The 14,850-nt window shown below is 50.5% G+C and overlaps 2 protein-coding genes across 2 annotated transcripts in view; one reads left to right on the top strand and one right to left on the bottom strand.

Annotated features, from left to right (window-relative positions):
- The window catches only part of LOC136617429 (zinc finger protein 300-like), a 1,148,901-nt gene that overhangs the window by 721,966 nt on the left and 412,085 nt on the right, over window positions 1-14,850 (bottom strand). The window lies entirely within an intron of this gene.
- LOC136617737 (zinc finger protein 84-like) overlaps window positions 1-14,850 on the top strand; it is a 133,177-nt gene that overhangs the window by 114,265 nt on the left and 4,062 nt on the right. The window contains exon 3 of the mRNA XM_066594280.1: window positions 4,234-4,324. Within this exon, the coding sequence (XP_066450377.1) occupies window positions 4,234-4,324 (91 nt within the window). The remainder of the gene's footprint in view (window positions 1-4,233; window positions 4,325-14,850) is intronic.

Raw genomic sequence — 14,850 nt, 5'->3', positions numbered from 1 at the left:
GTCCGTCCCCCAGATGTGATCAGTCTTAGTTCCGGGGTCTGGTGATATACAGTGGGGTCCATCAGTGGTGGTTGGTGTCCGTCCCCCAGATGTGATCAGTCTTAGTTCCGGGGTCTGGTGATATACAGTGGGGTTCATCAGTGGTGGTTTGTGTCCGTCCTCCTGATGTGATCAGTCTTAGTTCCGGGGTTTGGTGATATACAGTGGGGTCCATCAGTGATGGTTGGTGTCCATCCTCCAGCTGTGATGAGTCTTCGTTCCGGGGTCTGGTGATATACAGTGGGGTCCATCAGTGATGGTTGGTGTCTGTCCCCCAGATGTGATCAGTCTTAGTTCTGGGGTCTGCTGATATATAGTGGGGTCCATCAGTGGTGGTTGGTGTCCATCCTCCAGATGTAATCAATCTAAGTGATGGTTGGTGTCCGTCCTCCAGATGTGATCAGTCTTAGTTCCGGGGTCTGGTGATATACAGTGGGGTCCATCAGTGGTGGTTGGTGTCCGTCCTCCAGATGTGATGAGTCTTCGTTCCGGGGTCTGGTGATATATAGTGGGGTCCATCAGTGGTGGTTGGTGTCCGTCCTCCAGATGTGATCAGTCTTAGTTCTGGGGTCCGGTGATATACAGTGGGGTCCATCAGTGATGGTTGGTGTCCTTCCTCCAGATGTGATCAGTCTTAGTTCTGGGGTCTGGTAATATACAGTGGGGTCCATCAGTGGTGGTTGGTGTCCGTCCCCCAGATGTGATCAGTCTTAGTCCCGGGGTCTGGTGATATACAGTGGGGTCCATCAGTGGTGGTTGGTGTCCGTCCTCCAGATGTGATGAGTCTTCGTTCCGGGGTCTGGTGATATACAGTGGGGTCCATCAGTGGGGGTTGGTGTCCGTCCCCCAGATGTGATCAGTCCTAGTTCTGGGGTCTGGTGATATATAGTGGGGTCCATCAGTGGTGGTTGGTGTCCGTCCCCCAGATGTGATCAGTCTTAGTTCCGGGGTCTGGTGATATACAGTGGGGTCCATCAGTGATGGTTGGTGTCCGTCCTCCAGATGTGATCAATCTTAGTTCCGGTGTGCGGTGATATGTACTGGGTTCCATTAGTGATGTTTGGTGTCCATCCTCCAGATGTGATCAGTCTTTATTCTGGGGTCCAGTGATATACAGTGGGGTCCATCAGTGATGGTTGGTGTCCGTCCTCCAGATGTGATCAATCTTAGTTCCGGTGTGCGGTGATATGTACTGGGTTCCATTAGTGATGTTTGGTGTCCATCCTCCAGATGTGATCAGTCTTTATTCTGGGGTCCAGTGATATACAGTGGGGTCCATCAGTGATGGTTGGTGTCCATCCCCCAGATGTGATCAGTCTTCGTTCCGGGGTCTGTTGATATTCAATTACTTTCATGTGCAGAGATACATTGAACATCTAAGCAGGCTGGCTCCTGGTGTGGAGGGGGACAGTAGGAATAAGAATGCTTGTTTTCTGCTGTAATTAAAGGGTCTTGGATGTTTCTGTGTTTCAGGTTTCTCTAAGGTAATGTCTTAGATTTGTAATCATAGAGCCGGCAAAGCCGAGTGGATTGATTTATAGGTTTGTTGGAAGAGTCGTCCTCAATAGCTGACAGCATTCCTGGGATCAGCGTGTGTCCTGAGATAGCTGTCGCTGAGTCCCACCCACTGGACTCCTAGGGTTGCCAATCACTCAGTGATCCCGCCCACTGGACACCTTAAGCCACCATTCACTGAGCGATCCCGCCCACTGGACCCCTGAGCCTAGAGTGTTCAGAGATGTAACCCCTAATGACCCAGCACTCTTAGTTTTAATGGTGGAAGCTGTGTGAGGATTTCTGTCTTGTTGTTTCTTCTACTTTCTGAAACCATTTTGGGGTACAAATAATGTTCTTAAATCACCTTTGTGGTGTTTCCGGGGAAACAGAATAATAAAGCACTTCCTGCGCCGTCTCTGTGATCTGTACCAGCGATGGCAGTGCGGTATGAATGGCGTCACGTTATCCTTCCTGTCATATCGATACCAAATTTATATAGATTTCTGTATGTTTCCTCCTTCTCTGATAGAGACGCCTGCAAGACTACAACCCCTATCATCCTTCTCCTGAATGACCCCCAAGATGGACGGCACGGAGATGAGCAGAAGGATATTAGCCGTCACCTGGGAGATCATCTACCTGCTGACCGGAGAGGTGAACTTCCCTCCATTCCTCCCATCTGTCTTGTATTTGTGCCATCCCTGAGCGTCTCCCTCCATCCACAGGAGTACACAGCAGTGAAGAAGACAGCGACTCCCATCATCCATCCTCACTCCCTGATCCAGAAGCTTCTAGAACTCACTAACAAGATGACGGAGCTGCTGACAGGAGAGGTGACTGCGGGGAATGTGGGGGGACATTCTAGCGGGGGGCTCTGGCTGATGACTGGATATTGTGTTGTCAGGTTCCTATAAGGTGTCAGGATGTGGCCGTCTATTTCTCCATGGAGGAGTGGGAGTATGTAGAGGGCCGGCGGGATGTGTACGCGGCCGCCATGCTGGAGGCGGGGTCACCAGGTAAGAGGAGTGGGGGGATGTAGAGGGATGTGTATGCGGCCGCCATGCTGGAGGCGGGGTCACCAGGTAAGAGGGGTGGGAGGATGTAGAGGGATGTGTATGCGGCCGCCATGCTGGAGGCGGGGTCACCAGGTAAGAGGGGTGGGAGGATGTTGAGGGATGTGTATGCGGCCGCCTTGCTGCAGGCGGGGCCACCAGGTAAGGGGAGTGGGAGGATGTAGAGGGATGTGTACGCGGCCGCCATGCTGGAGGCGGGGTCACCAGGTAAGGGGAGTGGGAGGATGTAGAGGGATGTGTACGGGGCCGCCATGCTGGAGGCGGGGTCACCAGGTAAGAGGAGTGGGAGGATGTAGAGGGCCGGCGGGATGAGTACGCGGCCGCCATGCTGGAGGCGGGGTCACCAGGTAAGAGGAGTGGGAGGATGTAGAGGGATGTGTACGTGGCCGCCATGCTGGAGGCGGGGTCACCAGGTAAGAGGAGTGGGAGTATGTAGAGGGATGTGTACGCTGCCGCCATGCTGGAGGCGGGGTCACCAGGTAAGAGGAGTGGGAGTATGTAGAGGGGTGTTTACACGGCCGCCATGCTGGAGGCGGGGTCACCAGGTAAGAGGAGTGGGAGTATGTAGAGGGATGTGTACGGGGCCGCCATGCTGTAGGCGGGGTCACCAGGTAAGGAGTGGGAGGATGTAGAGGGATGTGTACGCGGCTGCCATGCTGGAGGTGGGGTCACCAGGTAAGAGGAGTGGGAGTATGTAGAGGGCCGGCGGGATGTGTACACGGCCGCCATGCTGGAGGCGGGGTCACCAGGTAAGAGGAGTGGAAGTATGTAGAGGGCCGGCGGGATGTGTACGCTGCCGCCATGCTGGAGGCGGGGTCACCAGGTAAGAGGAGTGGGAGGATGTAGAGGGATGTGTACGTGGCCGCCATGCTGGAGGCGGGGTCACCAGGTAAGAGGAGTGGGAGTATGTAGAGGGATGTGTACGCTGCCGCCATGCTGGAGGCGGGCTCACCAGGTAAGAGTAGTGGGAGTTTATAGAGGGCTGGTGGGATGTGTACGCGGCCACCATTCTGGAGGCGGGGTCACTAGGTAAGCGGAGTGGGAGTGTGCAGAGGACCAGCGGGATGTGTACGCGGCCGCCATTCTGGAGGGGCTCCCACCCGCGGGGTCACCAGGTAAGAGGCGGCAGGTATGAGGTCACCTACGTTCTCCCATCACTGTGTGTCTCCACAGATGGAGCCGGGAGGAGAAACCCCACAGAGAGATGTCCCCGCCCTCCGTATTCCCAGGACCGTACAGAGGAAGATGTCCCGGAGAACTGGAAGGTAGATGGCTCTGAGCCCTATAGTACATCTATACAATGGGTGGAGCTCTCTTGTCCTGCTCTATATAGGGGGTGGAGCTCTCTTGTCCTGCTCTATATAGGGGGTGGAGCTCTTTCTTCCTGCTCTATATAGGGGGTGGAGCTCTCTGGTCCTACTCTATATAGGGGGTGGAGCTCTCTGGTCCTACTCTATATAGTGGGTGGAGCTCTGGTCCTGCTCTATATAGGGGGTGGAGCTCTCTGGTCCTGCTCTATATAGGGGGTGGAGCTCTTTCCTCCTGCAGTCATACAGTTCGGTGTCCGGTTAGATTTCCCACCTCTCCACCATATTGTACTGAATTCTTCCATATGACACATCAGGGTGAAGATGATATTAAAGTGGAGGTAGAAGAAGAGAGGATGAGGGGCGATCACCCGTGGAAGAGTGAGGTGGAGGAGGACGTTCCCGCAGGTAGGTGATGATGAGATGGGGGGGGTTCCTAAACACTTTAGTGACGACACATACCTGGGTGTCTGGGCTTTATTCTGCAGGACTGTAAGAACACGCTGGCCCTGTAAAGGAAAGCCGCAGTGTCTGTGAGTGTGACAGCTCCCTGCTATCGGCTGCCGGAGTTAAGCAAGAGCTGGGAGCTGTCATGGGGGGCCGCGGTATGTCCAACCAGTCTCCGCCTGTCACAGGAGCTGGGTTTTCCTTCAGATGTCCTTGGTGTCTGCCTAAGGCTTTCCCTCCTGATGCAGAGTTTGAGGAGGTTATTCTAAAACAATGGGATGCGCCAGAGAGATGTCTGTACCTTTCAAGCCAATTCAATACAATGTATCCCTCCCTGGAGGAGCTGATAAATGGGGCACCGGCGAATCTACTACCAGAGGTACCGACCACCTCTTTATCAAAATGTACTACCCTTCCTATGGCAGAACAGGACAAAAAAGTTGAATCCCTTGCCAAGGCTTCTATCGAGGCCCCAGGGTTATCCCTCAGACTGGTGTTTGTCTGCACCTGAGGCAGTAAAGCCACAACAGAATGGGCCAGGTCGATGCGAAGAGGCCGCCGGTCCAGAGCCTCTGCGGAGGAACTTGGTGATCTGGCTTCCCAGATAGGCCAGGCAAGAAAGTTCATTTGTGAGGCTTCCTTGGATAGCGCGATTCTCTTATCCCGCGTTTCTGCGGCTTCAGTCACTATGGGTCGCACCATCTGGCTGAAATCCTGGGAGGCAGATGGTTAATCCAAAAAAGCCCTTATTGGCCTGCCATTTGCTGGGTTTAGACTCTTTGAGGCCAAGCTGGATAAATCAGAGTGAAAGCAACAGGGGAAAGAGTTCTCCCCAAAATAGGCTGAGTAGGTGAAGAAGGAGGAGGTCTAGTTTCCCCACTTTTCACTGGCCAAGCCCTTTGGTCTCAGGGTTGCAGGATCGATGGCAGGGTTCGTCTTTCAAGCCTTGTCCCTCCTGGCACCCATGGGCTCGACTCCCAAGTCAACTCAAGCCAGGTCTACTGTTTGACAAGCTTCCCCTGCCCGTTTCTATCAAGGTGGGGGATCGTCTGTCCCTGTTCAGGGAAATCTGGTTGTCCCCGAATTCCCAGGTCATTTCATCCAGTTATTCAATCGAGTTCATGACGCAGCCCCCTGACTGGTTTTTAGTGTCAAGAATACTAGGTACGCCACGCAAGGCCAAGGCCTTCTCTCTGGCGGTTCACACATTGCTGCAGCAGGGCGTGAGAATCCCAGATTACCAACGTTTTGAGGGGTTTTACTCGAACGTATTTATGATCCCAAAAAAAGATGGGTCAGTACGTCCAGTATTAGATCTCAAAGGTCTAAATCAGTATGTAAGGGTCAGAACCTTTCACATGGAATCCTTCAGAGCAGTGGTGGCGTCTATGGAACAAAAGGAGTTTCGGGCATCCATAGATATCAAGGATGCTTACCTCCTTATTCCCATACGTAAAGCGCATCACCGCTTCCTCAGGTTTGCGGTGCATGTGCAACATTTCCAGTTTGTGGCATTTCCATTGGGTTGGCTACTGCCTCTCAGTCTTCACCAAAGTTGTGGCCTCGGTGATGGCACTTCTCCACTCCAGAGAAGTAGTGGCCATCCCATACCTAGACAATATCTTAATAAAGGCCCATCTCGCTTGGCCAATCTGGAAAGCATATCACCCTAGATACTCTAGCAAGTTTCGGGTTGATAGTCTAAGATACTACAAATCTTCCCTAATACCAGCTCAAAACATCATTTTTTGGGGGCTCAAGTTTAACATGGACCAGGCCCATGTTCATCTTCCACAATTGAAGTTGCGTCAGCTTAAAGTCCAGGCGTGCACCCTGATGACAAACAGATCAGTAACACTACAACACTGTATGAGCATGCCCAGACTGCTGGACGCTGCATTCGAGGTGGTGCCCTTTTGCCAATTTCATGCTTGGGCGTTGCAGTGGTTCATTCTGTCCAAGTGGGACAGGACCATAGCCTCCCTGTTGTGGAGGGTTCTGGTTCCCATCCAGATTCAGAATTCCCTTTGCTGGTTGTTGAGTACCCCTAGCCCCAGTGGGGATGCTCCTTCAGGGCTCTTCTATTGCAGGTGTTGACAATAGATGCAGCGTTGGTCATCTCAGGGAATATTGGCCCCACAGGAATCTGCGCTTCTCATAAACATCCTGGAGCTGCAAGCTATTCTTTGTTCACTCCACTATTTTGCCTTTTAGTTGGAGAGTTTGCCGGTTCGGATTCAATCGGACAATGCTATGGTGGTGGAATATGTGAACCACCAAGGTGGAACCCGCAGCATGTGGTTCATGGCACAATTGACCAAGATCAGCTGGGCCGAGGTACACCTATTGGCTCTCTTTGTAGTTTCCATTCCCGAAGTGGACAATTGGGTGGATGACTTCCTCAGTTGGAAGACAATTGACCCTGAGGAATGGGAACGCCACATGGAGGTTTTCCAGACAATATGTCAGAGGTGGAGCAGCCCAAACGTTGAAGTAATCGCATTCAGGTTCAATCACAAGCTCCCATTCTTCGTGTCCTGGTCTTGAGACCCTCTGGCTTGGGCGGTGGATGCCCTTGTGATTTCATGGAGGTACTTTTGGCTCCCTTACATCTTTCCCCCCTTTCTCCTGATTCCACATCTTCTCAAGGTGACCGTGTTGGTGGCAGTCACCTTTTTACGTAGAATTTCTGAACTAGCATCTCTCTCTGCGGAGCCACGCTTTACTGTTCTGCACCAGGACAATGTGGTGTTGTGCCCAAATGGTACCCCGTTGACCTGTTTGGAATTTCTGGTGCGCTGCCACCCAATACATAAAGGCTTCTCATAATCAGGCATGTTCTATTTGAAAAAAAAAGGGTTTTAACCCCCAAAACGCATTGCATGCTACCCTGCTGTATGTCTGTCTACATTTGGTAAAATAAAGGACCTTTCTGAAATTACCCACTGCCTCTGGCACCATCCCTGGGGGGCTGGAAATGCCATCAGACCCCTCTTCCAAGTAAGTGCTTTTTGCTTTTAATTGTGACTATTTTGTGACTAGTCCGATCTGGTGATCTGAGCGCACTCTGTGTGAAGGAATACTCATTGTGGGAGAAGCCCAGCCGTAAAGGAGGGGAACCTCTGCATGTCGCAACGTGGGTGTTACAGGTCCCAGCAGGGTTGTCAACTACAGCTAAACTATTGCTGCGTGCTGCTTTGGATCTGTTGCTCATTCCTGGTTTTAGTGTGGGGGGGGTGTGTGAGGGTGTATGTGGGGGTTGTAGGGGGTTTGGGGAGGGGTTCTCTGTTCCACCTTGGGGAATCCCCCATTTTTGGAGTAATTTCCTGCTGCCTTCTATATGTAGTATGACGGAGGTGGATTCATCTTTGAAAATGATCAGCCGGGAATCCCTATCTGTAAAGGATCTTTTTCCTGGAAAGCTGTAATAATTGGGAGGAATTTCTGGCTTGCAGCGTTGCCTGCGACAGATCCAGGAGGAGCTCTCTGTTCCCGTATGGTCATGGCAGGTTGGGGACTTTCTGACTCGACTCATCAAAGCTTCTTTAATATGAAAGAGGTGGACATGAATATTCCCGTCCCTCGGAGGTCTTCTGGGAGCATTCTTGGGCGCAGTAGTCTGTGCGCTCTATCACTCACCACTTCCTCCCGGCTAGCTGCAGTGTTTTGATGAACTGCTTTGCGTAGCCTGTAAGCGCTGCTGAAGAAACGGACTCCACAATACCTCTTAGGCCTTAGTCAGACGGGCGTTTTTTTGCGCGATTTGCGGATCGCATGACGGATGCGCATCCGCAAATCGCGTGACCGGTGCGCGTAAGTCGCCCGCAAATCGCCCGAAAATCTGCTCCTAGCCGCGTTTCATTAGAAACGGGCCGGAGCTGTCCAGCGCATTGCATTCAATGGAGACGGCAATAGAGCCGGCTCCATTTAAAGCAATGCGCTGCGGGCGAGCCCGGGATGAATTGTCGGTAAGGGCTTAAATATATAAGCCCTTACCTGCAATTCATCCTAAAGTGTGTAAAAATAAAAAATATATATGTACTCACCTTCTCCCGGCAGCCGGAGCTCCGTGCGGCCGTCCTGCAGTGGGTGTGAAGGGGGTGTGAGTCAGACCTGCCCCCTGATTGGCTCAGCGCTGAGCCAATCAGAGGCATGCCTCACTCACACCCATTCATGAATTCATGAATGGATGTGAGTCAGACCTGCCCCTGATTGGCTCAGCGCTGAGAGGCAGCAGTCACTCACCCATTCATGAATTCATGAATGGGTGTGTGAGTGAAACCTGCCTCTGATTGGTCAGGGCTGTGACCAATCAGAGGCAGATCATTCAGCAGGCGGGGATTTTAAAGCCCCGCCGGCTGATAGTGCCGAGAAGCAGTTCAGGAGAACTGACAGCGGCCGCGGCTGGACTCCGGCTGCAGCGGAAAGGTGAGTATACAATTTTTTTTTATTGTAACACATTTCTGGATGAATTGCAGGGAAGGGCTTATATATTTAAGCCCTTCCCGACAATTCACCCCACGCACGCCGGCAGCCCATTGCTTTCAGTGGAACCGGCTGTATTGCCAGCTCCATTGAATTCAATGGGCAAACATCGTTCTTCTCTGCCACAGCTGTTACAGCTGTGGCAGAGAAGAATGATTTGTCTTCTATATGTTCTCAATGGGGTCGGCGCTGCTGCCGCAGGCCCCATTGAGCGCATATAGAGAAGAGAACAGGAATCGCAGATCACAGATAGGTGCGATCTGCGATTTCTGTTCTATAATTTATCGGACGAGCGCATAAAAAGCGCTCATGTGTCCGATACCATTGCAAAGCAATGGTTTGATAAAATCGCCGGACGCATGCGCATGCGCAAATTGCGCAAAAAAACGCCCGTCTGACTAAGGCCTTATTTTGACGTTGTTGCGTCTGTTTCTATCTTCTAGGTCTGCCATTTTTAATTGGATAGCTCCTCTGCTACCTTGTAGCGAGCGTCAATCGGCTCATGAATTGGCTCATTTTGCTCTCTGTATAGTCGAGATCTAAATCCTATTAGGTTTATAGTGGAGTTGGGAGTAGCATGCATGCAGTGAACCCCGCAGCGCTACTATCCCCTCCCTAATAAAGCTTGGTCAGTGCAGGCTATATTTAATAGGGGATCATTCCTCTCTGTGTGACTGATGTGCTCCTCTGATTGTTTGGGGTCCAGGACCTGAGGGGTTAACTCTTCTCTGGACTACTGCTCATGAATCTCTAGTTCCAGGGCTTGAACTCTCCCTGTATGTGAGATGCTTCCCCAGCATGGCGGGGTTCCCTGCGGCAAAGCCAATGATGGGGCGCTCCTTCTCTTCCCTCACACTACGCTGTCCATGGTGCTGATTTTGGCCAGAGCGCGGGGACGAGGGGAAGCCTCTGTACTCACTGCTCCTTGCGAGGACCTCAATAAGAGAAGTGACCAAGTGTTCTGTTTGTAGGAAACCAGGCACCGCTCATCACCTGCCCAATACCATCCCTACAAGGATGCCTGATGTTGGCAGCAACATACCAGGGGAGGGGAGACCAGTCAGGGTGGAAGGAAAGCTGCATGGAGCAAAGTACAGAGATAATGACAACCTGATCTGGAGCACAAGGAACGTCAGATAGTACCTGCAGCCTCAAATGCACAGGGACAGAAAGCTTTCCCACAGGAAGTGTCGTTGGAGCAAAATCCTGCACTTTACGGACCTGTTCTTCCAAATTCAGAGAAACTGTGGCACCACAACCCCCTGAGAAAGAATGGACGCCGGAGGTTCATCAGAAATCACCGGGACAAAACTCCTGAAGAGCGCCTCGGCCTTAACATTTCCACTGCCAGAACGATATGTAACCAGAAAGTCGAAACGCGAAACAAACAGTGACCACCGCGCCTGTCTTGGGTAAAGTCTTTTGGCTGACTCTAAGTAGATCAGGTTTTTGTGATCTATGAAAGCCGTCACCTTATGTTGAGCCCCTTCGAGGAGATGCCGCCACTCTACCAATGCCCACTTAATAGCCAACAACTCTGTCACCAATGTCGTAATTTTACTCACCAGTAGAAACGCACAAGGACAAAGATTTTGCAACGTACTAGTTCCCTGAGACAGCACCGCCCCAACCCCAACCTATGAGATATCAGCCTCCACCACAGACAGTCTGGATGAATCTGGCTGCACCAGAACCGGAGCCGTCATAAAACATCTCTTCAAGGCATGAAAAGATTGTAACTCCTTGGGGACCATTTGGACGAAAAACAGCCCTTCCTTGTCAAGGGAAAGGTTTGACCACCACCAGAATCCTCTGATAAACTTAGTAATTTGTGAACCTCCGAAACCTTTTCTGGTAGCAGCCAGTCCCCCACCGCCCGGACCTTCTCTGGATCCATCTTGAACCCCCTTGGGTAATAATGTGTCCCAGATAAGTGATCTCTTGTACAGGAAAAACACACTTTTCCTTTTTCAAACAAATTATTATTGTACAAAGCTTGGAAGATCTGACGAAATATGAGCAACGTGTGACCCGAAATCAGACGAAAAGATTAGAATATCGTCAAGATATGCCAGAACGAAGCTGCCAATGAATTCATAGAGGAGCTCATTAATAAAGCATTGGAAAACTGCAGGAGTGTTTGTTAAACCAAACGGCATCACCAAGTTCTCATAATGCCCTTCGGGGTGGTAAAGGCGGTTTTCCATTCATCCCTCTCCTCAATCCAAATAAAGTTATCTGCCCCTCATAGATCAAACTTTAAAAAACAGTTGGCGCCATTCAACTGGGCAAACAGATCTGGAATGAGAGGCAATGGGTACGGATTACACTTCAGTGATTTTATTTGGCTCTCTGAAATCCAGACAAGGTCAGACCCCCATCCTTTTTCTTCGCAAAAACCCCAGCTGGCCAGAGGAGAATTTGAGGGGCATATGTGTTTCTGTCTTAAACTGACTATAAACCTTTAGAGCCCGTCTCTCAGGAGCCGTCAGGTTGTACATGCAGCTTTTAGGCAGTTTACAGTCTGTGATTAGTTCAGTAGAACAATCCCCCTCCCTGTGAGGTGGTAACTTGTCTACCCGCTCCAGAGCAAAAACATCGGAGAAATCAGATTAAATAATCAGGCAAATCCTCCACGGAAGATACCTTTACAGATTTACATGTTTTACACTAAGGATTCCATTTAGAAATGTCTCCCAATCCACCATGGGGTTATGCAACCACAACCAAGGCGAACCTGGGACCCTGCATTGGAAGGGATTCCATAATATAAAGGGTGATGGTCTCAGTATGAAATAATCTGATCTCGAGACAAAGATCCGGAATACAGAACTTCAAACACTTCTGTGATAATGGAGAGGCATCGATGGCGGACACAGGAATGCGTACATCCAGTGGTTTTACCTCTAACCCCAAATATTTTAACGTCTCCTGCTGGGTTAGGTTGACACCAGCTTGACAGTCCAAAAAGACTGTGATCAGACCCCTATCACACCCAAAGAACCAGCCTGGAGGATGACATCCAGGCAATCTGTGGACCTAGAGATACCTCCCCTCTAATCTCCAGGCCACCTAGTTTTCTGGCTGTGACCAACGGCGAGGACAACTCAGCACAAAATGTCCAATATGATTGCAGAGAAAGCACCATCCTCTGACCTGACCCCTCTTCTCTCTACTGAGCTTGCCAGCTAATGAACCCAGTTGCATGAGCTCCTCCCCCTCAAAAGGCAAGAAAATCTCTAACCCGTCTACCTTCTCATCATCAAGACTTTGAGGAACCAGATAAACCACCAATAAGCCTTTAATGTTATTAGTCAGACCACGGTAGAACTAGTTTCACAAAGCAGAGTCATTCCATTGAACAAAGCTTCACAGGAGGGAGGCAAGGAAAAAACCCACACCTGTGGAGCCCCCTGCAGTCTGGAAATGAAAATGCCCACCCTCTGGAGCTCATCACCAGAAGACACAGAGCATAACCTGAAATACAGCTTGCATGACTCTCTAAGGCAAACAGATTTCTATCTGGCTCCAGAAAAACATCCAGGCAGCTCGAGTTGATGCTCCTTGCCTGAAGTCTCCAGCAACTTCAATTGCCAGCGCCCTCAGCTGGATTGACAAATACTCAGCGGGATTCATATCAAAATAAGCGAAACTATCACACTGAGTAAATATGGTTGTTGATGATGTTAGGTCCAACCAGGATGTGCTGGATCTGTCACCCGCAGATCTCCCTCAACAGCAAAATACAGTAATAAAACCAAAAGAATCAGAAATCCGGGAAGCTCTCTTCCTATATAACTAAACACAGAAGAGGACCCAGCCTGAAAGCAGAGCGATCATCCCGATAAGGACGGCCCTGACCATGTGCCTTGGCTCCAAGTTGACGCAACTTGGGAAAGGGGAAAAACACAAGAAACCAAAAATAAGAAAGCAAACAATCGCTGTACTTGGCTCTGAGATTCACCGGTAGCTAGGAGATCCAGAACCAAACTCTGACTGCTAAAACGGCCACAGATGGAGACTGAAAAATCTACAACACGTCAGCTTGGTATCAGGCCAAGCTAAATAGCCCTGATAATTATCCACAGGTGTAACTAAACATGTCCCACCGAATACCACACCCACCTGAGCCAGAAGATGTAGGAACGTCTCCAAAACCAGCAACAGACTAGGAGCAAGGCAGCAATCCCAGAACCGCCACAACACTAAGCCTCAGATAAGAATGGCACGAAGCTCAGATGCTTTTGGTGTCCTAAGGAATCTACAACAAACTACCCAAAAAGCATCGTATATAGAAAGTATATGCATCGCTGAAACTATACGAAATAAAGGCTAGAAATCACCATCTTAACCACTATTATCACCATTCACCCATGGCTACTTGGGGCCATACATATTATAGCTTAAGGCCTCATGTCCACAGGCAGATCGAATTGCACATGCGGGAGCCTGGAGTGGAATCGGACCTTACCCTTAGCCGGCGACCCTGTGGACCTGTCCGGGACTCATTTGTGTGCTGTGGAAGCGCCAGCCGGCACACGCGCAGTACTTTTTTTTTCTTTTATACTCATGCTTTCTCGGGAATCCACAGCCTATCCGCAATGTCAATAGCAGACGGGCCGTGGATTGGACAGCTTCCCTTGATTTCAGTGGAAGCCGTTCGCACGGAATCCGCACTAAAATGGAGCAGGCTGCGATTTGTTTTCCACATGCAGAATCTGGAAAACAAATCGGCACGTGTAATTTCAGGTGCGGACCCCCATGCATCCCTATGTGGCCTGCAGATCGCATCCTGCAAATATAATGCGCTCGCGGACATTGGGTCTTAAGGCATTATTTCTGGAGTTTGCATATTCTAAAGGCTGTGCAGCACTTCCATGTAAGAAGTCACATACAGAATGTTTGTTTTGTCCGGGAGGGAAGAAGGTTTAGCTGTTGCTGCTTACGCTGGATGCCACAATGCTGTTTAGCACATTGCTAACTGATCTCCCGGGCTCCATCATCCTCATTACCATGCTAGACGTTGGAGGAGGACCAGCGTGGAGGGCTTCTCCAATCCTTTCCATGTCCAACCCTCCCACAATTGTAACCACCTGATTAAGGTGAACCCCCCATTCTCTCCCACGTCCCCTATCAATCTGCCTGTTGATCTGTGGCCAGTCTAGTGTCCCAGGAGTGTTAATGATTCTGGTTATTACGGGGCCATGTCTGGGTTGTGGAGGAGGTTGTCGCCCCGTCCCACAGGTCAGACGGGTCTGTTCCCAGTCGGAGTTCTGCTGGCCGTTATGAATACAAGTCCAGTAGAGTCCGTCTGTCGGTGTCAGCACTGAAGTATACCTGGGGGGGGGGGGGGGGGGCACAGGGGTTAATTCCTGCCCTTTCATCAAAACCGTTAAAACATTCATAAATCAGATTATTGTTGTCCTTCCACTCCCTACCTCCTCGGGTACTTTCATCCACTGGTTGGCCTCTTCTGTACGGCCATTGTCACTCCGCCATCCCCTCTACTCACTAATGAAGCTTTGCCATTCCTTTACATGTAACCTTCTGGCTTCATACCTGCCTTTCTCAGGTCTTGTTAAGGCTCGTACCGCTTCCTTGCCTTCCCACTCCTCCCCTCTTACGGTGGTCATTTTGGTGCTCCCCTTTTCCTGTATGTCCCCTATAATTAATCTTGTTTTTTCTGCTACTTACAAGCCAGGTTTGGTCCATCCCTACAGCTCCCCACATAGACCTATACTGCACCACCCTTGGTAGTGCCCTGTTGTACTTGGCCAAGACGTCTGGTTCGGCACACCTACATATATCACACCAACCATTTCTAGTGTGCCCTTTATGGGAAGCGAGGGGGGGTGGGGGGACCCTTAATTTTGATCAGCCACAGTTTTCTACATTATCAACACTGTGATAATCCCAAAACGACCCGAAGTGTCATTTCTATCTCTAATCTCATATCCTACTCGTTAATCACTTTAACAAGCAGCCTTAAGGCAACCAGCGAT

This window comes from Eleutherodactylus coqui, chromosome 1 (genome assembly GCF_035609145.1).
Source record: "Eleutherodactylus coqui strain aEleCoq1 chromosome 1, aEleCoq1.hap1, whole genome shotgun sequence".
NCBI lineage: Eukaryota > Metazoa > Chordata > Amphibia > Anura > Eleutherodactylidae > Eleutherodactylus > Eleutherodactylus coqui.
This window is presented reverse-complemented; position numbering and strand designations above follow the sequence as displayed.